The following is a 23,362-nucleotide window of genomic DNA, read 5'->3' on the forward strand; positions in this document are numbered from 1 at the left end:
TCTCACAGCGGAAACGGGAGCAGGTTGGAATTCTTCTTTAAATAGGGCCCAGGCCTTGCCAGCATGAAAAAAGCGACACGTATTTATATAAAGCGCCCCATTACTTAAGCTTTGAAAAAAAATGAAGCAGGTCTGAAAAAAAAATCTCACGGCGGCGTAGCAAATCGGTGGATTATTGACGCGAGTTTATTAAATGGTGCTCTCTTCAGATGAATGATATAATGTGGAGAACAAAAATGCCACCAGATAAGCTACGAGGAGGGGGATGGGTGAAAGGAATGAATGATTTTAGGATTCATCCGTTTTATTCGATCGAAGAGGTTTATACGCAAAATAACAGGCTCGAGTCAAATTTACTAATTGCGTTAAACAGAAAAGTACGCCATTATGACGCACCAGTGACGAAATTAATATCATTGGAAAATGGTAACACATTTCTAAGGATTTCATTGGATACACTGAAGCTCCAATGCAATTAAAATGCAAATAACTCAAAGTGTAGAGAAAAATGCCATGTGATACGTCTCCCAACAAATGTCCAAGCCACAAAATATATTCTACATTATTTCTTATTTTACGTAAAGTTGTAAACTGTTAAGGACGTAAACCTTTATTTACAAAATGGATACGAACTCAAATAAATTTATATTCGGTATATGTATTTACTTAGTAGACAGTCAAAAAATCATGTGTGGAATTATTTACCCGTCCTTTTCCTAGTTTAGACTGAAATGCAACTTACTGTCTTAAGCTGTCACCCAAATGTATCGCACATCGGGTTCTTTTGACGTCAGCACTAGAGCGCCCATGCGGAACGACTTACCGTAGTAAAGTCATCACAAATTGATGTTGTGGGAGGAGCAACATTTATCGCCCTACAATCATGGAAAGTTAAAGTTTTATTTCAGGGTACAATTCTTCTTCGTTCCATCATTCAACCTTAGTGGTTAAAATAATAATAATACGATTTTTTGTTACTTAAGGGATTTGAAAAAACATCCCGTACAACATCAATTGCATTTGAACCGCAAATAAAATCTAAACTGATTCTAATCTAAATCCAGGAAAGATAATTCATTCCGAAAGGGATCCTAGGTTTTTAAGGTTTCCAGAAGACCCAGCACCCAGAGCGATGGTATCTTATAAGAGGTACAAATAATGAGATTCAAATGGCTAATTCGCTTCGTAGGCACGGCCAATTAGCCGGCCGGGATTAGTCGCATCTTGATTCAACCAATAAATACTTGCCTGGAAATTCGCATTGAATTTAAGCCCAGAAAGGAAGACCGGTGAGTGGCAAGACTTCTTCCCTAACTAAACGAGTGAATGTCTGACGGGAAAAGTACAATGGATTTTTACAAAATGAGCATGGTGGAAGGGAGGAAATACCGTTTTAATGTGCTCCCACCTGTATTTGAAAACTGCAAGGTATATTTCGGAAAGGATACCAACCCCAGATATGCTATGTATCCCTCTTTGCTTTGAAGAGCCACCAGTAACTTGGTAATTTTCAATGATACGGTCAAACATTACTTATTGTGGGAATAGAATTTTTATTCCTTCATCACTGCTACATCTTTACTTCGCAAAATAAGCTACTGCAGCAATTATTATATTTGCATTCCGCTCTCCAACTGTCAATAATTCTCAAATTTTGGCATGTGATGGGCCTTAACAACTTCCCGCGTGAATATGTCCCCATAGTCGCGAGTAAGTTTTTAGGACTAACTTAGCAAACACTTTATGTGGTCAAGGGACTTCGTTCTCCAAATTTACTGCAAACCAAACCTTCCAGAGACATTTATTTGCTTATATTTCATACTTCAAACCGAAAACTTGGTAGCAAGTACCACATTAACCTTAGCACCTCTTCAATCCGTAACCAAACATTAAAGCTAACCCAGTCCCAACTAACAACCAATTTGTTGAGGCAACTTTCATTGACGGCTGAGGCAACTTTCATTTGACAGCTGAGGCCTATATGAATTTTGACAATCACCAATACGGAATAAGAACTCATTTTGCACTTTCAAATATTATTTTAAAATAGTCTAATTGAAATTATTAACAAAATGACGAAATTTGACCAGTAACTAGAGATTTTCCAAACTATGTACATACCTACAATTCATAATACTGGTGAGTTACGGGTAGATAACACAAGGATAACCCATCACCTGCCCTTTTTTATATAAAAACTATTCCTGCTTCCATGGTATAGGATTCATTCACCCGAAGGAAGCTTTTAAAAAAGTTCAAGAGAGTTGACATTTTCCTTAAAAAATAAATGATCTTGAAAAAGAGCATTCGCCCTAAAATTTCGTAAGAAGAAACCTGTTCTCGCATAAAGATAGCGCAAGTAATGATAAGGTCAAGACAACATGTCGTACCGGTAACATTAAGGTATTTTAAAATGAAGATTTCGTCAAATCAACAGTAAATGTACGCCTTGAATAAGTGATTCCAACATTTAACGGCATGCCGCGCAATTCAAGACAATACAAGATCGTCTGCATATAACGCATGTTTCGCTCAGGACTACACACCTCATTTTACACCCATTGAGCACGATCATCGATCGATAAGCAGTCGCAGAAAAATCGTGAATAATGCATCTGAGAGTCATTAAAGGACATTTCAATGCACTGCTAGCAAGCCACTCCTTGTTCAGCAAAAGGTATGACCTTCTATCAAATGAGAAATGCTGATATTCCATGATTGCGAAGTTAGGCTTGCCATTCAAGAATATCAATTCAAAATTAACTGCCTCACGCCGAAAATAAATTAATATAAAATACTTCCAATCAAAACTTTGATTCGAAGAATCTCTCCAAGAGGCAGGCAGTCCAAATATAAGTCGGTGAAACAACATTAATTTTTTCCGGAACGATTGCTAGAAGGACTATCCCGTACGCAAACAAAAGGGGCAATTCGGATAAAGAATTTCACAGCTTTTAGGTTAATATTTGAAAACCTCATAAACATATTCCTTAAGCAAAGCGGCTAATTTCCTGGTCGATAAAATGAATACATACTTGGCATATCGTAGCAACATGTAAAAAGTGAAAAAATCTCGTAAAATTAATTGAATGTGCATAAACCTCAAAGTGCACTGGCTAGACCTCAATATTTTACCACGAATGGCTTCAGGTGCAGCTGTTTGAGCTGATCAGAACCAAGGTGGCATATCGACTTTTGTTTCAGCTAATGTCGTTTACTTCAAAGGCTGTCTGTCGGCAGCTAAAGAAGCTTTCTCAGCAGATTTTTACTATGTCTATAGGAAATACTAAAGGTATTATTGGAAATTATAACCACATGTCACCATGTTCCTGGACGACTACATCTATTGCTGACTGAACGAGAGAAATGGTCTGGGAATGATACGTAATTTCTGCCGGCTACATTCAACATGCAAATATAAAATTACAATTTTAGACTTTCGAGCATGAACATTTTATCAGTAGAAGCACGAAAGGCCAAACTATATCATTCTTGACCTAAAACTCTTCCTTTTATTCTAATTTTAATAAAATGTTCATCAATTATATCACGAAAGATTTAAGTACTTGGGAGAGGAATTTCTAGGCTTCTACAATGAACTGTCATGTAACACTCAAAAAATATGCATTTTTTACTCTGGGTTTACCTTAGCCGAATTAAAAGAAGTATTTTCGCCATCGCTTTTTCCTTCGATCCACTCCGGACTAGCTGTTCCTTTACTTGATACGGAGTTAGAAGTTCACTAATTTTTTTTTTAATTCCCCATATTTTTCATAACGCAGTTATCGCAGTTTCGTGTTCTATAAATTCTCTCGAGAGAATTTGCTTGTACACAAAAGGAAAGTTTAAAAAATAAATCAAACGACTCGATCTTTTTTTCGGGGTTGTCCCACAAGTCAGTAGTTCAGAAACGAAGCTTACAATTATGGGTTTTTGGCTCGGGAAATATCACGTTTTGTTTAAGCACTTAGTTGGATTTCCAATGCTATGCTTTTACATTTTAGCTTCGTTGTAAATTCTAGGTCATTATATGCAATTAGAACGCAAGTTATTTCAATGCGCCGGTATTTCTGAAGTGGACTGCAGTGCCCAAAGTTAAGCACTTCACGGCACGCGTTATATATCGAGAACAGTGACACGCGTTCTAATTCATGGTGTTTATTTTCTCATGATTAGCACTTCTTTGTGAAATAAGCTCTTTCTACAAGAAGAAACTGTTTCATTTTGCACACAGGATTTGAATTTCCCAGCTAACAAACCGCATAACATTTAACAATGTGGAATGAGACTGCAACGATGGTAATTATTGTAAGAGGTTAAATCATAAAACACATGGGCTCGTAGTGTGAATATCAATACCAAATGAGTTATTCCTAAGCAGCTACCACTCATGCTAGCGCCGTGATTAATCCATTCGTCCATTATCTGCATTTCCATCGCCTAAGGGCAAAGTTCCTTCCTCTTCGTGTTTCCCGAGTAAGTTACGCTTCAAATACGCAGGATATATACATGTACGTAATTTTCCCCTGTTCTATGCGTATTTTTTTCACATAAAGGTTAACCACGATGGTATAATAAATTTAGTGTAAATTAAACGATGTTGATGAGACGTTATCGATTGAAACATGGTCATGGTGAACGTTCAAAAATATTTATTTAATAATATTATTTTACTAAGGGCTTTAAAGACTACATTTCCTCAGTAATTACAAGTGCTAGATTTAATTGGTTAGGACTACGACCATGTGAGGTGATATAGCCTAGTCCGGGGCTCCTTTGACCTATAGAATCTGTCAAAACCCAGCGATCCTGCCGGTGTTGCGTTGCTCTAAAAGATGGGAACAGAGGAGCGAGAGGAATGTTTACCTAAAACATTCCTATCATTTAACTTTCACAATATCGAAGGACTGACTCCGATTAGTCAATATTGAACTCAAAGAGACAGATTAGGAATCTGATATACGAGAAATATTTAGTTCTTGGGGAATCTAAAAGTATTTTGAAAATATTGTTTTGAGATATTGGTGCGGAAATCGAATTTATTCACTCACGTCTCGGATGGTGAGAGCTTAGCCATTGATAGCATTTCCACTGGGTGAAAATGAGTGCTTCCGAAACCTGAAGGCTATAATGAGAATTTATCGCTTATGATTATTCGACCACAAAAAAGTATAAGTATCGTACTTTGAACAAACTTTCTTCCTGTAATTACTAAATTAAACTAATGCACAAGTAGGCGCATGAGAAATCAGTAAATAACTTCGGTAAGTAACATCAAATTTATGTTTTCTGAAACTAACCAATGAACTGACTGTTTTAACCACGCGTTAATATTGTTTGAATAGCAGGGATGTTTCGAAAATAAAATGAAATATAACAGCACTGAATCATGGAATAAATAAACTGGTTGTGTTCATACTCTACGAATTTTTATTTATCAGAGCTCATATCACAAAAAAAACAATGGGTTTTATTTGGAGTACTGGAATAGAAGAATACGAAAACAATAAGATAATTCGAAAAAAACCTCAGGACTTAGAACTTTCTTTCCTAAAAATGTACATATTTCCTGGTATAGATGAGGCTTGGAATTCGTGAGAAATTTTCACCTTCATGTTACCTAAACATGACGTAAAACAATCGAATACTAGATCGTATTAAATTAAATTCAAATAGTGGAAAATTGTAATCAATGGTAACTATACAAAATATTTCGATCCCACCATATCACGCTTGGAACTTCGCAATCGCAAAATGGTGTGTAATATAATTCTTTCCAATTTTGGGCCCTGAAGATTAATTTAAAAAAATAAAACAGTACCATATAAAATAATCATTTCTATTAAATGACCCCATTATCTCCATCCAATGCCACCTTAATTTGAACTATGAACACCTGGGATATTACCCATTAAATATGCATTTAATTGAACACAAACACACATCCCTACGAAAATCTAAATGAGACTGAAATTAAACTTACACCCAACGCCCACGGCATTGCGAAGCGCCACTAAGGGGTAGCGGCGGCTAGAGTACGGAGGGAACCCCCTAGTCCAATAATATTTTCCCAGAAAAAAATATGGAAACTAACGACGTTAACAAAACAAATACCTCGCGGGCTCACCGCAGAACTTGGTGGTTTCTGCCAGAGCGGGAAACGTGCCCGGCAGCCTGGCAAGAAAAAGAAAGATCGTTAAAAATCCTCTTTCCCCCCAACCTGCTTCGAAATGGGAATAAATACTTAAGGCCGACTTAAGAAACCATAGAATGAAATGCTTTGAGACACTGCGACATATAAAGTCATTCGTTACATGAAAAGACGGCGGCAAAGACCCTCTCATGTCATCAACGCAGGTGTTTCCGCGCTCTAGAACATAAGCATTAAGCGGTTGACGTGCTTTCATACAACTTCACCGGTTATGGGGGACTGCTACCCTCCAGTAATGTTTACATGAAATGTATCGTGAAAGAATTAATTGGCGAGCTGCGATGCTTTATTTCTGTGGAAGAGGAGAAAGAGGAGTTTAGTTTTCTCGCAGTCGAAAATCCGCGAAAAAATGAATTTACGACAAAATACACCAACGTAAAAATTTCGGAAAGTATTTCGTCAGGAGTAACTTTCTGAGCATAGGGATCACTACCGATTAACTTTTTACTATTTGTTTTTGCATATTAAACGTCGAAGAGCCAGTGAAACATATTTCATCTACGCAATGGCAAGTGTTGGTTTATTTATGCAAAAATAGGCACTTACATAAATTTGTACATTTGCATATAAACACGTGCACCGACAAATGCACATCTACATTATCCAATAATGGGTGTGCTCTGGAAAGATTTCTAATTTTGCATTTTTAATTGAAAATTTTGGGGTATTTTGCTATAATTGTGTCACCACACTGTACCTCCCACTGTACGAGAACAACTTGAGAGCTCGAATATGGCCGCGACGGTCTATCACTCATTTTATCCTGGTTCACTATGTTCCGATGCAATGTGAGGCCATAATAATTCCCTTGGAGCCACAAGTAAACTCGGGTGTCCCGTACCTAAAAAAAAGTCTTAAGACTTAAGACTTGCCTTCTTCCGTGACTCAAGGGACTCTCATCCTAATTTCTCAGCATACCCGTCACGCTTACTCTGTTCTCGAAGCAATTTTTAAAAAAATCCGATTTTTTCCAATTTCTTTATTATAATGTTCTCTCATGGATCTCATATATTTTTCCACCTATATAAACGCCAGCACGCAGAATTGAGTTTTGATTTCTTGTCAGGCAGAGGAGGAGGGAGGGTTTGAGAGACCATATTAAGAGAGGACACGAAGTCAATCGAACAAAATTAAATTAGAACACACTAACTCATTTACAAGTTTTCGTAAAAGGAAATCATAAAGCGTGAGGCATATGAAAACGCAAGAGGTAAAGCTACTTGCTTACACCCAAGGGCCGACGGTAAATGAAAAAATTGGCGGTACTCTTATTTCAAAAATGCCCCCAAGAGCACCACCACACCAATCGATTGCTTGAGAATCGCGGAATTTCTGTTACGCATAATTCCCACGGAAAAGACACACCCACGTAAAAACCAGGTACACCTGGAGCGCGATTCGGAATGTCCGGAAATATCAAAAAATTTCCGATCCGCCATAAATGTTTCGCCCTGTCAAGTGAGGAGAGAGAGGGCCAGTAGACGAAGTTCCTAAAGTTACGCGATGTCCAAACCTTGGCGGATGGCTAAGTCGAGAGGGAAACATAAAATATGTCCGCGCGCGCGACTGAACAATTGCTGGAGAGGGGATAGGCGGATGTGGAGGGAGAGAGTTGCATCGCCGATAGGGGGGGAGGGAAGTAGGAGGGGAGTGGTTGGAAGACACTAAAAAAATACACGGAGGGCGAGAGAAAAACGGTCGCTTTCGCGGGCTCAGGAAATTAATAGTGGGGAAAAACGCCTCCCGGCGAACACAATCAACAAACACCGACGCTGACACATGCCAGGGGGAGACGGGAGAGCCGCGAGTGAGGGGGTGGTCGAAGATTGGTAGCAAGGATGGGGGTGTACAGGCGGGCATACAAAGTTTTGCTTTCGGGGACCGGGTGAATGAAATATCGCCTCTATGCCTGTCACACTCGACGAGCAACTTGGAAGACGTGGAGCGGAGTGCAGTGGCGGGATGAGATGCTTGAGGGGAACGACGGGGGTGATGAAGAGTGCGCTCGTTAGGAGAGTGTCGGGATGGCTAGAGGGACGAGAGAGAGCAAGAAATGTCCGTGCATTGTAACGACTTTGTAACGTCCAATGGCTCTGTAGTTTCAGCCCTCACTAACCCGAAACGGGTCCAAATTTTTATGGCCTGAGACTGACCCGAATAACATAGAGGAGAGGACATAAAAATGTCACTAAGGTCGTGTTTTACTGTGATTGTAGATCTCAAACAAAAAGCAATTGCTCTCCAAGACGAGCTCAGCAACTAGAATCATTTGAAATGAAAATTCTATAAACTTGTGATGTAATTGCGTACATTAACTTACTTCAACCCCTCACAATTTCTTTTCCTCACAATCATCACACAGTAAAAAACCTTCCCCAGTATTATTCCAAAACGCGGTAATGTTTTTAGTGCCCTGGTACCAGAAATCGAATTGATTTTCATTAAAGTGTACCAATAAGTGGAATATAATAAGTATAATGAGTAGAAACATTGAAAGAGACAATGTAAAATGCCTGAAAGAGTGACTAGTGTTCAAACGGAAAAGACAAAAATGCTATGAATTGGTATAGCCTATTGCAAAGAAATTTATAAAAATCACAAGTTTCATGTTTCAATTAGCATTCCCAGCGTTATCCACTCTATTACCGCTTTCAGCATCCCATTGCCTCTCAGTAACTCCTGCATCCTCTTTTCCTGCCTCTTCCAAATTTCTACTGACAGCCGTCTCTCTTCTCCTGCGATGCCTATAACTTACTTCATCGTTTATTTTCATTTCCGAAAATTTAATTTTCTCCATTCTTATCCATACCCACATTATCGAAAGCTTCCAGTCTATGCTTATCCTCTTTCCTAAACGACCAAGTTTCCGAGCCATACAAAACTACGCTACATGTTACCAACGCCTGTCAACAACTCCCGCCTTTTCGTAAACGTTTCCTTATCCAACACAATTTTTCTTTTAATGCTCATACTACTCTGTCCACCATCCTCCCATCCCACTTCCTGAATTTGACTCTTAATGGAAACAAAAATACCGCGAAATTCCTACCCCGTTACCGCACGATTATCTGTTTAGTCTCCCTCCATTTTCCAGGACGGATGATTGTTATAATACACCCACAGAAACACCATCATTCTAACAAACACGTGCATGCTCCACTGCATAGTTTGGTAAAGATTGTTGCTAAAATGGCTCGAATTTAGCTGACTGTATACATCACAGTAATAAGGAAGTGAATGTCTCATTAGCCAAAACAAAGATCACGACCAGATATTCGAAATGTTTTTCAGCAGTCCTCTGCTCAAGAGTGTTTTCCTTTACGAGTGCCACCTTGTGCTTCAACAGAGAACCAAGATTCATCAACGCGCGAACTGTAGACGGGCATACATGGGATATCGCATGCGTAGCAACACACTTGCGTTTTCAACAAGGGCCTTCATTCATTCGTCGAGCACGCGTTGGGGGGGAAAAAAGCCGAACTCAATTCGGAAGATGGTCGCGAGGCGGGGAACTATGGAGCAAGATGTAACAAACAAGGCCATTCAAGGATGCCGACGTGGTGGGGATGGATTTGAGTCCTTGTGGAGGGGTCGACCGAGAAATAAAGGGGGGGGGGCAGGGAATAACTAGGACCAACTCCTTTTTTTCATCATGACCCATTCCCGCGGGATGAAGCGGAAAAACTAAACAGGCACCTACCGAGGAAGAGAGGGAATGGGTGAGGGTGGAGAGAAAGAGGGAGTGATGCACCGAGTCGAGTCCGCAGCCGTTACCCGGCCACGCCGAAAAAGCAAACGATGTGGGAAGTTATCGGAGTCAAGAGAAAGAGACAGTGACGGGCTTATCCTCCACGCCTTCCACTGAAATTTCACGCCTGTAAACGCTCAAACGGGGCAACGCTCAAAAATCTAGACTCGGGTACAGGTCCTGTCGAAGGGATTGCGCAGACTGGAAAATTTCTTGACGTGGAAATGAATACTTTTTTGGAGCAGTCACGTTTCGCGCGAATCCATCAGCTAAATAAGGTATCGCACGCGGATCTGTACGGAAAAAAAAGCTACGGCAATCGAAAATGTTCAACAGACCTTACGACTCACACGTAGATATAATGGACAAAGCTAGACAGAGCATGGGTTAATGGTAAGAGAAAGACGTTAGGAAGCAGATGTGTTAAAATGCCCACAAGAATTGATCGAGAAGAAAAAGCTAAGATATTGGTGAATTACTTTTGCAATGAAAATCAATTGCTGATAGACGATTTTGGCGGCCAGGACAGAAACAACTGACAAGAGTTTAGCAGGTACGAAACCTTCCGAGAAGACGCAACAATGGTAGTAAAGCTAGAAAAAAACCGAGGCCGAAAGAGAAAGCAATTTATTACTTCCATGCACTGGCATGCGTAGAAGTAATAGAATTCTCATTTCTAAATGTATCCCTCCCGTATGCAGACAAATTTGGATAGATGAAGACGAAAAGAGTACGATTAAATTAAGCAATTGAAGTTATAATTAAAATAATCATGATAATGCAGCAGAACTTCTCCTTTCACTGTGACTCACTTAAGAGAAATTTTACATTTCTTATTTCTCAATTCACAAACTTCCAAATTTACAATACAGTGAGTAGAAACGACTTTGGCTTAGTGACGCCAATATGAAAGGGAAAACTATTTTTCATATTCATTGAGTGGTTCAATAAAAAATTATAAAATGTTCTATTACTAAATGAATGAGAAACATACTTGTTCGTAACTCCCATTCAAGATTTACTCTGCAAATTACTTCGGTAATACGCGCTGATTGAGTTCCTAATTCAATCGATGCAATTGGGTAATAAAACAACAGTACATGCAGTAGAGCATTTAAGTTTCAAAGTTCTCTATAAAAGCCCACAATTCTCAATGTTCCAACTCTCCAAGGACGACGAGACTGATAAAAGGAAAAAACTTAAAAAGTTGGCCAAGTCAATGATAGCGAGAGCTACGTACCCAAACATACACACTGTATAAACAATTTTGTTCTACATTAGATGGGAGACAGTTGACCAGTGACCGAAAAACAATTAAAAACGAACGCCTCTAAAGCTTGAAGTTACTAACTCTTCTTCTGGTCGCGCAGTCCATATTAAAGTTCAAATGAGAGAGGCTATTTCCGCCTCAAACAAAGTCAATATCGCGACAGCAATTTCGAAGCAGGAAGGAGTGAGATAAAGAGGTAATTCTTTTTAAAATTCTCAAAGCGAATGTCAGAGAATACTCTCGCACGTGAATGAGCTTTGAAACCACGTGGATAACTCGACCCGGCGTATTATCACAGCAAGCTGCTTTCATTCCAACCGGTGACGTCATTCTCATTCATTGTTGTCCGTTTGTCTCCCACATCAAGTTAATTGATTGTGAAATGTGGTATTTTAAACGCGCGAGCCAGTAGCATTAAAATTCACTGGTTGCTTGAAAGGTAAAGCGTCATATTCATAAAATTGAACGCATTATGCCACATTTCAGCTTCGTCATCATCGGGTTCATTATCTTCAGAAGTCATCAATCTAAGTATCGCCTTGGCATAGCTCCTCACTCGAATGTCCTATCCGTTATATTTCCAATTGTTCATATTTTTGCGTCCCTATTGCCTCCTTTCGCTTCCTTTTATTATTCCACCTGGTTCTATCACCAATGCAGGCACTATCACACATCCTGGATCTTCATCTGTATTCTTTCGTATTCACATTACCTTCCGTGACATTTTTCAATTTAAAATAGTGCCTTAAAATAAGTCCTTCTAGCCCATCCATTTCGTTTAGTAATTTTTGCACCGGACTTCTCTCGGCTATTGTAATTGATATTTTTTGCATGAGTATATACAATTTTTTGTATTTAGATTGGCATGGATTTTTGGGTTTTGCATGCGATTTTATTCTTAATTACGGGTGGTGACCTAACACCTCCCGACTCACGCCCTTGCGGCAGTTTGCGAGTTACTATGTAGATGTAGATACATCCTTCATCAGTAGATACATCCGTCCATTCGATGCTCGCCAATTTTCTGCATTACCGCATCATTTTCATTGCTCTGACTCGCATTAACGGAGAGACATAGAGACAAAAACGTTTCTCTCCCACAATTAACCAATTTTGATTCTCTTTTAAATCTTTCACTACCTCCTTCATAGCCATGTAAAATCTTTGTAATACTGGTTTTTATACTTATCATAATATTAATACAACAAATTTTACAATTTTACCGCTACGGTATGCTTGAGCCCACGTAAATGGCTGTCTCTCTGCTCAGGAAGACTTAAATGGCCCTCCCATATTTCCCATGAGATATCCTAGCTCTAAGAACTCATGATGAGTCCCCTTAGGAGTCTCCCTCAGCTGGAAGACGGTAGACGGAACGTAGTTACCTTCGCTTACTTAAAAACGATGCCTATTCCGCTTAATAGCGGGTAACTCTTCACCGGTATTGCGGCAGCCTTTTCGTGCATTTCACCCATCTATTCATTTCTATTCTTAGGTCCTTCCCTTAGATGGTTGAATTTCTCTATATCTTGTAATTCTGGCTCGAAAAGCATTATGCACCCAAAATAAAAAGGGGGAAAAAGAAAGTTCACGAAATTTCACGTCAACGGAGTCATATCCCTCTTTGTGTTCAACCTGCCGAATATAATCCTCGAAATCCAAGCATAATTGAGAAACACCACGGATTGCGGATTTTAACATTTTATTCGTGGTAATAAGTCAAGAGACAACTTACTGACATGTTTAGGAAAACAGCCAATCCAGATGGTAGTCTTATTACAAAATAACTAAAATCCATGGGATTTAATCCCGCATTCTTAGTAGAGTGTTTTGTGGTGCATGTTCATGTGGTAGTGGTGTTTCACATTCTTGCCTGTTATGTCCTGGCTTGCGTGTTGTTGGATGGCTTTCGTCCTGCATCCTGGGGTGCAGTTTTTTTATTGGTTTGCGGTAAATGTGTTTTCATGAGTGTTGGATGAAGGGATTTTTGCATGAGTTTGTGAGCTGCTGTGGGTGTAATTTTCCATGTTATTGTTTTGCATGTGGTAATGTTCCTTTTTACGGTTGGTGACCTATCACCCCCCGCCACACGCCCTTGCGGCGGCTTGCGGGGTATTATGTAGATGTAGATTCTTTGGCAGCGTAGTTACTAGAATGGGGATTTAGTAATAATATATCCGCTTTTCAATTTTACTTAATTGTCACTTGACATAATTAGAATATTAAAAGGCTCGTTTTTTACCGTTCTTTTATCTGTCACCTAGTTTCAGAGTTAGAGGCGGCGAAATATCGAAGCGCGTAAACTTTTTGGAGGAGGCGGACCGATTCGCATTACGTCACAATTCTCTTTCAGCGTATCGCTGTTGCGCTGTCTATCTTGGCGAGCCGAGCCTTAACCAAAAGATGTGCAATTCACTCACGTCCCTTTCACGTAAGTCAGTGCAGTTAGTTGATAAAATTCAGATATATCTACGAAGACCTATCATGGAATGCACATCTCTCTTCAATGAAATACGAATAATAATAGTGGAATTAAAAAAGAATACCTTTTGTGGACGGTTGCTATATTAGTTTCTTGGCAAATTGGACGTTTCCGACTGTTATAGTACTTGTGTTTCCCGTTGGCAGCAGGCTATAGGATGCATAGAGTATGTTAGACGCAGAAAAAACTTCGCGCATCTAATTATATGTGTATATATATATATATATATATATATATATATATATATATATATATATATATATATATATATATATATATATATAATATCTTCGAAATGGAACGCTCTTCGACGACGCACAAATATATAAAAACACAGATGTAGATTTTTAGAATATAGAGACACAAAGGAAGGACACTCACAATTTGTTATTTTACGTTTCGACAGCACGGCTGTCGTCTTCAGAATGGCGTTCTCGGGGAAGAGCGGAGAGGATGTGCCAATATATATATAATCTGTCAAACCGCCAAGTCTTTTTACTACTGATAGCTGTAGTGATGAAGTAGACATGATATTGAATTACACTTTTCCTCTTTTGCAACAATTGATTAGCTGATTATTAATTGTTGTTCAGCGTGCCCATTCCAAGGCTATGCCATCCACAGGGTGGAGCTAAGGTTCTTCAAGCTAAATTAAAACATTGGAATTAATGTAGCAACGAAAATGTATACACTTAGAGCGGAAGTTTAAGAGCTTAATCAAGGCAAGTTGGAAATTGTTGGGAGGTGTTTGTTACTCTTACAAAGGCGCTTGTTTCTAGGGGGATGAAAATTTGGATGCAAGTTGGATATTTCTTCATTAGGACATCCCATTATAAACTGAATTATAATTAAATCACCCTTAGAAGTATTTCAGTATGGAAAGCTTTCTCCTCACAGATCTGTTCATCGTGTGTTATGGAAAATTGGCAGCTATGGCCGGTTAAAAATGAATTAATCTCATTGAAATAAGTAGTAGGTCAATATGACATTATGATATTCCTACATAGGTGGCCACTCTAGTATTTTTATTTTCCTAAGTATTTGATTTTGGTACGAAAAATGTTTGCCCAAATTATTTCAATACGACCAAGGACCATATTGTATGAGAGTCTTTATTTTTTCTGTAGCGCCATCTTCCATAAAACGCAGGAACTAAAATACTGAATTAAAAAAAACTCCTATCACCTTATCGCCCAGTATAAATTTGAATAGGAGAGAAGTACTCAAAGAATTGTCAAAACTAAACCTAATTTCCCCGAATTGGCGGCCTTAGGCATCCTCATGATGAGGAGTCACACGAGTTCGACTCCCACTGTACACGTGGATGCCGAGCAATAACGGTGGGAAATCAGGTATGCCGCGAAACAACCCCAGCCATAGCGACATCTGACGAACACTGGAAGAGGGCACGCTGAAGCAGAAAAACAACATGGGCCAAATATATTCAAATGCCGCGTGATTCGTTTGAATTGGACGGGACCGAGGGGAGGAGAATAGAGATGGGAAGGGAGAGCCGGGCTTTGGGCTGGTAGGAAAGTGGGGGGGGAGCCGAGAGCGGACGGAGGCGGGCGGGTAGCAAACGGCTCGCGGCGGCGTGCACCCGAACGCGGCGCGCATCCGGCGATTAAAATCTCGACCGCAGAAGCCATCGGCATGGCTCTAGCAACACGCGCCACCGAGCAGCACTGGAATTTGGAAAATCCAAATCTAATCAAGACGGAGGGAGAGGGGGTTGGCACAGATAAGCGGGGGGGGGGGGGGGAGTCGAGGGAGGGGGTGGGAGAGAAGACAAACCTTTGAGGCTTCCGCAAATCATCATCGGGATAGAAAATAAACGTCGGACGCGAATAACGAAATGGAAACATAACGAAAACACTCCCTCCCACTCCAACCAACCCCCGATTCCAAGCGAGGGAGGAAGTGGGGGTTGGTTGGAGGGTGGGCGCCGAAAAATCGACTGCTTAAATTCTCCCTGTCCCAGGAGGTCATTAATTTTCCCCGTTTTTTTCACTCCTTTCAACCCCCTCCGGCCCTGCCCCCCACCCCCATCAGTGAACACAAACAACGCAGCCGGGGGCTGGACGGGAGACGTATACACAACGTAGCGTGTGCGTGCCCTGATGGAATACATGCTTCGCGACGGCTAGACGGGAGAAGGAGTTGGTCTTTCCTCTTGCCATCCTAACATCTCTTCCCCTCCCGTGACCTTAGGTTCCCGGGAATGATGGGATGGAGGTTTTACAGCGGAGCCGACGCGATGGTTTTTCTACCGCCCGGAGATGGACGAGTGAATGGTAGGAAGTAAGCCAACGGGCAGGACGGTCACAGGTGCACCCTTTTGAAATCAGCCGTGTGCTGTGAATTTATGCAAGAGATTCCAGGCGCAATAGGGTATCTCCCTTTCGTAGGAACCACGCAGGAGGTGCCAATTCAAGTGACCCTAAATTTATTCCAGGCCATGATACGTGAAAGTCACGTAAAAGTTTACACGAGGACAGCGGCAATTTAAACCGGGAGCCGTCAATCAGGATCGCCACTGTCATCTTGTCACTTAGCCCTACGGCTGTGGGCTCGCTATTCCTAATTTGAGGATTCAAATATATTATTTGAAAGGTCACTGATTTCAATCTCCCGTTCTCTCCAAATATTGTTACGACCGGAAAAAGTGCCAAATTCCATTACTTGAGCTACCTACGGGACTCTGTGGGCACATCTGGGTGGACTGTTAGGCGTCTGGACATCATAGATAATCGGCTCCGGCTCAAGATACAACCCAATATGGCAACTATGTTCGCTAATTTACGTCAGAGTTTAAATAGAATAAAGAATGATGAGCGGGGTTAATAAAATAAATTGACGTGCTATTGACGACATGGTGGCAAAGGAGAATAAACCCACTGCAGAGTGGCTGATGATGACATGGCTGACATAAAAAAAGTTTCATGGCACGCTCTATTGACATGACGATATACTAGGAGATGAAACGGCAAACATCGTAAAAGGGTGGAAACATAAATTCACAATTAGCTAAGGATGGTTAATCGAGCACATACCATTTTTGGAAAATTTAAAAATATAAGTGGAATCCTATAAAAGGAGGCATTGAGGGTTTTTCCGTTGAGCGATTACCAATTCGATATGGACACTAAAAAGGTTAGCCTGAAATTACATATTGCCGTAAATAATACGCGAATCAAGACGGATCTGATGTTTATATCCATCAATCACACAATTTACCTTCATCAGGGGTGGGAAGTTGACACAACGCGAACAACGCGCGTTGGCTGTAATGGCAGTCAATGATGAAACTGACTTTTCGAGCACAGTTTTCTAATCAGTACACCTTCTCCTTTAAAATGAATTCATATATATTTAATTAGACCCGTTGAAAAATTTGAATTGCTTTCCTTTGAAAGAGCATACATATATTCAATAAAATTAGTCAAGGATTCATCATAACTACATCATACACTGTGATCATTCCATTTTACGGTCCACTCCTTTTCGCAGAAAACAATGGTTTGTCAACATGTTCTTCGAGTAATATGATAATTTTTCTAAAAATCATTGAAAGATATGGAGTGAAAAGTGTTTTTCAAATCATTATTTCAGCATGAAAAATAAATAAATATTCCTAAACGCAATACTAAAGAATAAAATTAATACAAGAAAAAGATTTAAATTAAAACGAATAATCCCGATCAAATTAAATAAATAGCCCTTAAGCAATTATCTCATGATGTAAAAAACTTTATACTTGAGATAAGGAATTTCACAAATGTAGCTCAGTTATTCTACTGATAATTTTTAATGTCTTGGCGTATTTATGTGGTTCTTTCACAAAATCATAATCTAAATGCGACAAAATATAGAAAAACTGTACAATACGTGAACCCATAATGATGAAAATGATTTTTTAAATAGAAACTCAAGAACATTCAATGGGTATTTCGATGGCCGTTGGCAGTAAATTGATATCGGCCATGTGCAAAGTCTGGCCGAAGTCGGTATCGCAATCCCGCGTTCCCCAGTTGAATCAAGGAACTTGTGACTAGGGACTAGGCAATTAAGTGGTACCCATGAAGCAACTTCTACAGGAGAGACTTTATAAGTTTGGGAAATAAGGGAAATAAGTTTGACTTTCCTTACACCATGCGGCTATACATAAATTGTGTACCCTGAGTATGGGGACCTTCATATCCGTTAAATCTACTTTTTGGCATTTCTACAAATCATCGCGGAGATGTAGACCTATGAGTAAAAAAGGACATCCGAGTGAAGAACTGAATATTTGTTATTTTCAATAAATGGCAAATTCTTATTTAATATGCATTAGCAAAGGCCCTAGGTAAATGCACGGTGAACTTAATTAATGAAATAAAAGTAAGGAGTTCAAAATCAAGCATGCTCAAACTCTCTCGAAAAGATGTTCCCAGTAAGATGTTCCTTCCAATGGAAAAAACCGGGGGTAGACATCTGACATAGGAAATTGAAATATGAAGCAAAAATTTTTATATCCCATTCGAAAACGTACTTTCGAAATGAGTTTCCGTAACGGGTCATCAGTTCGGCTAGGATGAAATTCGATCCATCTGTTGAGTTTGTAGGTATATGATGGGTACAAGATTTAAAAGGCGAGATCCGTAACTGCGATATATTAATAAGTCCCCATTCCCCGTAAAACTATGATTTTTCCGAAGTGAACCGGAAATAAAATTTTAATCCCGCAATAGAAATACCAAAACAGATCATGAGGGTGAATCAGTTAATTATGGAATAAGTATATGTGGCTAGAGTCAGTAAAAGAGCAATCTTATCCGGGAGAATACATTAAAAGAACAGGAAACTTATAAGGCTTTTTTTCAATACCTTTTCATATTTTTACGTGGCAGGTACCCTGCACTATGACAACACCTAACATAGAAATAAAACTGCAAAGAAACTAGCTGGCACTATTTGCCGCATGGTTGTCTGAAAAATTATTCAACGCTGGTAATTTAATTTAAATCCGCAAATCGTCAATTAAGCAATATTGGTTCGCATTTTACGGCCTACATGAGTTTTCACTGACTGAACAATGGAATGTACACTATCTCAAACATTACCCCCCGCCAAACATTTGAGAAATGCAAAATACAGTAACTACATAGATGGTCTTTGTTTCTACATTTTAAACTATTATTGGCGGCGCAAATATCAGTTAATGAAATGATGCTCAGAGGAAAGGCAGTGAAAATAGGATTTTGTCTGAGCGTGATAATTTTTGACTTGGCAATTAAATTTACTTATAACTAATGGTTTACTTATCTATTCCATAAAACTTATCAATTTAAACTCTGCTATCGAATCTAACGCGCCATTTTACATTCAAATATCATATTATATGATTATAAATAGTTGAAAACCCCGTCTTAGAATACGCCAGAGTTCATTCCAAATTAATTATTGCACACAGTATAGAAAACCAGAAAGAGAAAAATTAATGCCGTCAAGACAAGATTCATACGAGTAGGATTATGTGTAATATTATCAGCAACTGATGCGTTTCATTCGATAGCGAACCACGCCTTTTGAATACAATCAAAATCCGATAATTCCTTAGAAATGCGTTTACACCACATGAACCTTACGATTATAAAGTTAGGTTATTTTTTTACTTATTCGCGCTTCCCAGAGTATTTTACGAAATATCAAAAGAGCCAATGATAGCAATAAGCAAGCCATATCAAAGGTGCGAGACGTTCACAAGCCAAATTGGTTCAACTGCATGATGGAAACTTCGTTGCAATTTTCCACAGTTAAAAATTTATTGCCGACCATGGTTTCGATACACTGTATCATCATCAGGTCTGATCTCACCTGATGATGATACAGTGTATCGAAACCATGGTCGGCAATAAAGTTTTAACTGTGGAAAATTGCAACGAAGTTTTCATTATGTCTCGATTCCACAACATCACGCCTGACTCTTCACTTTTCGTGGTTCAACTGCTATGAATAAAAGGATTACTCTTCACACAGCTATTCGTAGATTTTAACTAATTCGGTAGCTGCCGCTACTATGGTCAAAAGGAACGAGGGGGGCAAGACGGTTGAGATCATGCCGTTCGCCGGTCGACGCACCGATACGGAGACTCCGCCCTCAACTCCCGGCAGACCGGGAAGTGCTACGTTCGGTGAAGAATACGGTAGTGCCAAGAGTAGAGAGGAATCGAGAGATGGATGGCGCAGGATGTCTTATCGCTCGCCAGTGATATCGAGTAGCTGAACATTATGGAGGGGAGGGAGGTCAGTGGCAATAGTATTTAAATTTAGAAAATCTAACGCTCCTCTGAGGCGACAAAAAATAAGCTATGCGCAAACCGTACGATAAATTGATAGATACTTATCATCGAATATACTATGGATATAATTGATAATTTTCCGGAAAACAAAAAAAATACAAATGATTACGCCAAATTTCTCTTAATAATATTAAAATATTTCTATGATATTGTATTGTGATCCATCACGTCGAAGATTAAATAAATGCCTATATTTCTGTTTGGACTGACCTAGCATGCCGTGCGTCGTCCTTGCACTAATATTCGAGGAGAGACAATAAAAGGATTTACATTGTCGGTAATGTAAAAAACACAAATTAAACCACAGTTTCGCCAAGAAGAGTGCTTATGTACCAATCGTCAATGGTTATTTCTTCTATCATAGAACTACATAGTCCTTTATCAATGAAACTTTAAGGCTTCGTTCATGTAAGTTATATAATTCAACACAATTCCCCGCGATCCACCAATGTGTGTGGCAGGGAGTGAAAAATATAAGGGATGAGGATAGATTGTTTTGCCAAAGGGACGGCGAGTCGAAATGCGCAAAAAGTAATATCATTGGCGGAGAATATTGTCTAAATTATTGCCTGTCAAAACCCTTTATTTATGTCAAAAGCAATCCGTGGGCGCTGATTGCTAAAATACAATTTCTTTACCCAAATGCCCGACCATGTAAATATTAACATAAAAAACCCTTATTATCGTTGTAAAAATTTAGAAAACAATTATTAAGTTTATTGCTCCTCATGGTACAGTATATTTTAACTAACACTAGATATCAAGTACTTGAAAGTAACGCGAGTATTCCAAGACAATAAGAACCAAACGGTGGGCGGGAGTATATGACGGATTGTGATTCGTGCAAAATTTGAATACAACATTGATACCAAGGAAATAAACGAATGTCCTAAAAGAATGTTTAGGGAAGAGATTTACGCTAAGTACAGAGATTTTCCAACCAGCAAATGATGCATGGATATCGGGACCGGTGAGGCCAGATTTAGGGTGCCTAAATATTTGGAGTGGACACAATATTTTCGGATTTCAAACAGTAAAAAGAAGACAAGATCATAGGCAGTTAAAAAAAATGAGGGCAAGACAAGACTTGATTCGTGAAAATTAATCGTTTTCCCAGCAGCTTTCATTGGGCCGGCGCCTGGTGGATGAACGCCGGCCGCCGCGGTCCAACACCGCGACAACCGTACTAAAAGCTAAAGCCATGCTTTTTCTTTCAGCAGACCTAATTAAAAACGTTTCTGGAATTCAATCTGCTCTCATTTAAATTACGAAAAAGAATTAAATAAAGAATATATTCTCGAGAAACATGGGAGGATTCAAACAGAAAGACGACCACATTCCATCGGGAAAGGGTGTATCTTTTGGATTTAAGGGCAAAAACAATTACCAGCGCCGTTTGGTTGTTGACGCATGTGCATCTGTAGCTGGATAGCACAATTTATCGTGTTATAATCGCCACGGCGTGCTCTCCAAGAAGTTAAGTTTAAATTAATTCTACTACCAATCAAACGCTGCTGCAAATTTGCGTCAGCTTAACTTCAAGACCAAACGTGCAATTCTCCATAGCCCGCCTAGGATTTCAGAAACCCATTTTCCGGTAGATTTGCAATTCGTTCCCAGGAAATTTTCCTGGTTTTTATACGAGTGCAGTAGCTTAATAAGTCTACTACGTTTCTCAATACTATAGGAGACTGTCCAAGGCCCACCCTTAATTAGAAGACTACCCATAATTATAAAGGTACGAATGTTCATCTGAGAATAATGTATTACTTCGGCCATGCGGCAGTGGCTTAATTTAGCCTTGGTCACATGTAAAGCTCACATTTTATCGGCCTAATGTGGACTACAGGACAGGGAGACAGTAACACATGACATACCATTGAAAACCTAAAGATCAACACCACTCGTCACCCGAGACAGTTGGTTGGCACGCAGGTGCACTAGCCAAAGGGAAATGTAAATGCAACGCTTGCGACATTGGCAGTCGGCATGGCAACACGCCGGCGACAAGTCTCGGACGACTCGGGCTCATGCGAGGCGCGGGCACCACTTGTGCCTCCGCTCTTATCATTATATTCGTAATCAACTTACCTCCGATTCGGTGAGGTCGATGAGACTACTCTTCTCCTCGGTGAGATTCTCAGAGGACCTCTTCTCGTCTTCGCCCTCATCCTTGAAGACCTTAACTTCGTCCGTGCTACCGAGGTCATCCCCCCCGCCCCCGCTGCTGACGTGAGGCATCACGTAGTCGTTGCTGTATTTTGTTATGTGATTGCGGATAGTGCAGGAGGATTAATTTCTTCTTTTAATCTTCGGCCCGTCCTTTTCGAGAGAGGCGCGGACGCACCCGAAACGACGAATTCACAGCACAAACAACATGATCACGGGAAGGCATCACTCCCCAATGTCCTTCCCAAATGACTCCCTACGGACAAGGACAAAACAACCCCCTTCACGTCACTTCTTGCCCCCCCTTTTTCCTTTCTTCGTCTGCTACTTCACCCCCGGAAATAATGATCGAAGAAACGAAAAACAGAAACAATAATAAAAACTAGAAAAGAAAACAAAACACTTGCTTTGGAGAGGGATCCTCGATTCTCCTTTCTCTATCTTCTGCCGCTTCAACGCAACACAACAAACATGCACTCGTGAAAGAAAGAAAACTCGGGCCTTGTGCCGCTCTTGCTGGGGATGGGATGTGGATTTTCTCTCCCGCGTTTATTCTTCACGGTGCATTGATCACTCGTTTTAATAACAGAAATTTATTTTAATAAAACAACTTAAAAAATTAAAAAAAACCTCGCACAACTTCCCTCCCTTCCTCCTATTTTTTTGGGTGAACACACCAAAGCGAAGCACAAGTGGGCGTTGAGGGAGGAGAGATAAATGCTCGTCGATCCCTAACTCTAGAGGCGTCGGGAAGGTATTTTTTCAACGGTGCGGCTGCTATTTCTTTCTTGGGTCTGAACTTCTGAGCACTGGCACTTTCTAGCGAATCCTTCACATTTGGTGGACACAGGACTTCGGTTTACCGGCTGACCGTGCGTCAGGCACTACTACCTCGTGATCCCGTCACAGCACGCTTTACCCCTCTCACTTCCCTTCACCTCTTCTCTCTAGCTCCTTCGCCCCCCCTCTCTCTCTCTCCCTCCTTTCACTCGGAGCCCCCCCGCTGCCTCCCTCCTGTCTTGGTCAAGGGAGCAAGGAGCTTCCAAAGGAATCCGGTGCACCAAGAACCCACCGGCACCACCACCCGCGGGGGTGGCCTCGGAGCTATGGCGACCTGGGTTCCGTGGAGGTGGGGGGA

At 40.2% G+C, this 23,362-nt stretch overlaps 1 protein-coding gene across 1 annotated transcript in view; it reads right to left on the reverse strand.

Moving 5' to 3' along the window:
• LOC139687152 (protein pangolin, isoforms A/H/I/S-like) overlaps positions 1-23,151 on the reverse strand; it is a 91,794-nt gene extending 68,643 nt beyond the window's left edge. The window contains exon 1 of the mRNA XM_071584285.1: positions 22,147-23,151. Coding sequence (XP_071440386.1) covers positions 22,147-22,296 — 150 coding nt within the window. The 5' untranslated portion in view covers positions 22,297-23,151. The remainder of the gene's footprint in view (positions 1-22,146) is intronic.
• Between the last annotated feature and the right edge of the window lie 211 nt (positions 23,152-23,362).

This window comes from Hetaerina americana, unplaced genomic scaffold (genome assembly GCF_022747635.1).
Source record: "Hetaerina americana unplaced genomic scaffold, ioHetAmer1.1.p SCAF_17, whole genome shotgun sequence".
NCBI lineage: Eukaryota > Metazoa > Arthropoda > Insecta > Odonata > Calopterygidae > Hetaerina > Hetaerina americana.